Source organism: Echinops telfairi, unplaced genomic scaffold (assembly GCF_000313985.2).
Source record: "Echinops telfairi isolate 266 unplaced genomic scaffold, ASM31398v2 ScPeMD7_7416;HRSCAF=8454, whole genome shotgun sequence".
Lineage (NCBI taxonomy): Eukaryota > Metazoa > Chordata > Mammalia > Afrosoricida > Tenrecidae > Echinops > Echinops telfairi.
Genome location: NW_022111316.1, coordinates 5,913,764 through 5,915,519, shown reverse-complemented (window position 1 = coordinate 5,915,519; position 1,756 = coordinate 5,913,764). Strand labels below are relative to the sequence as shown.

General features: G+C 42.4%; 1 protein-coding gene across 1 annotated transcript; it reads right to left on the bottom strand.

Annotated features, from left to right (window-relative positions):
* Positions 1–1,756, bottom strand: LOC101638337 (olfactory receptor 1020-like). The gene is made up of 2 exons (XM_004714948.2): positions 1,743–1,756; positions 1–925 (listed from the first exon to the last, which is right to left on the bottom strand). Exons 1-2 carry the CDS (start codon positions 1,754–1,756, stop codon positions 1–3), a joined length of 939 nt encoding a protein of 312 aa, XP_004715005.2.

Here is a 1,756-nt window from a genome sequence, read left to right as displayed (position 1 = left end):
TTAGCTTCGTTTTAAAAGCTTACCTAAGGAGGTTTGGACCTCTTTGTTCCTCAGACTATAAATGAGAGGATTTAACATGGGAATAATCACTGTATAAAACACAGATACTATTTTGTCTTGGTCCATTGAGTAGCTCGAGCTGGGACGCAGATACATGAATAAGATTGTCCCAAAGAAAAGGGTGACCACCATCAAATGGGAAGCACAGGTGGAGAAAGCTTTGTGCCTTCCCTCCGTAGACGGGATCCTCAGGATGGCAATCAAGATATAGAGATAAGAAACGAGAATAGTAAGAAGGCAGCTAAGCTCATTAAAACTGGCAAAAGCAAAGATGACAACCTCATTGATGTGTGTGTCAGAACAGGAGAGTTTAAGGAGTGGTGGGGTGTCACAAAAAAAGTGGTTGATGACATTTGAGCCGCAGAAAGACAGCTGGAAGGTGAAGCCAGTGTGGATGGCAGCATTTATAAATCCTGCAAGATATGTAATTAACACCAAGATAATGTTGATGTGCGGTGACATGGTGACCACGTAGAGTAGAGGCTTACAGATGGCCACATACCGGTCATAGGCCATCACAGCCAACAGGAAGCCTTCAATGCCAGCAAAGGAACCAAAAAAGAAGAATTGAGTGGCACATCCATTGAATGAAATGGCTGGGTGCTCCAGCCAGAAGTTCACCAGCATTTTGGGGGCAATTACAGAAGAGTAGCAGAAATCAACCAGGGACAAGTTACTGAGGAAGAAGTACATGGGAGTGTGGAGACGTGAATCAGTCTTGATTATTAGAATCATGCCAAGATTTCCAACCACAGTGACCAGATAGATAAGCAGAAACACCACAAAAAGAAGACATTGTAGCTCTCGATGGTCCCTGAAGCCCAGGAGAATAAATTCAGTCACTGTTGTATGGTTGGTCATACCTCTGTCTCAAAGGGAAGGGTTCCTTTCCTGGAATGAAAAAGAAGCCAAGGAATAAATTGTGCAAGAATACCAGTAAAAACAAATAGTCCATTCCTACCTTAAACAAGTATACTTTATAAGATCACGTCTATGGTGTCTAGAGAGCATGAGTATTAAGCCTAGCTTTTCTCCTATTAAAGAGAAGAGGAAAAGATTCCTTGAGTAAACACAGCCAACTATTGCATTTTAATATGATTATGTGTTGGGGTGGAATTCCCACATCTAGGATACTGCGGTCTTCCCTCTTCACCAAACTTCTTCCTGAAGGACTGCTCTCTAGGGTGTCTGAGGCTGTAAATGTTTATGGGAGGAGACATCCTTGCTGCACCCATAACATGTCCCTCTCTCATGCCAATGATAAGTTCATACTTCTAAAATGATCTTTCCACTCTGCTGCCCAAAGGACTTCAATGTCAGATTTTTTAAAAGTCAAGCTCCTAAAAAACAAGTTTGATAAAATGATAACTTTGATAAATTGACCCTTGTATGTCTTACCCTACCTCTGAAGAGTTTGTTCCTCTTCTCTTCCAGTCCCCTCCCCTCCCCTCCATACGCTTCTGCTCATTCTGTGTGCTTTACTCTTTTTCCTGCCCTTTCTACATCCTTCCCTTGATCTCACTTTCCCACCCCTTCCCTTTTACCCATCTTTTTCCCTCTTCCCCAAATTCCTCCTTCCTCCCCTTTTCTCTCTCCTATGTTTTCCCCTCCTTCCTCTTCCTTCTCTTTGTCTCCATTCTTCAACCAAGCAACTATTCTGAATCACATTATAATCAGGTGACTGTATAATTTCCAT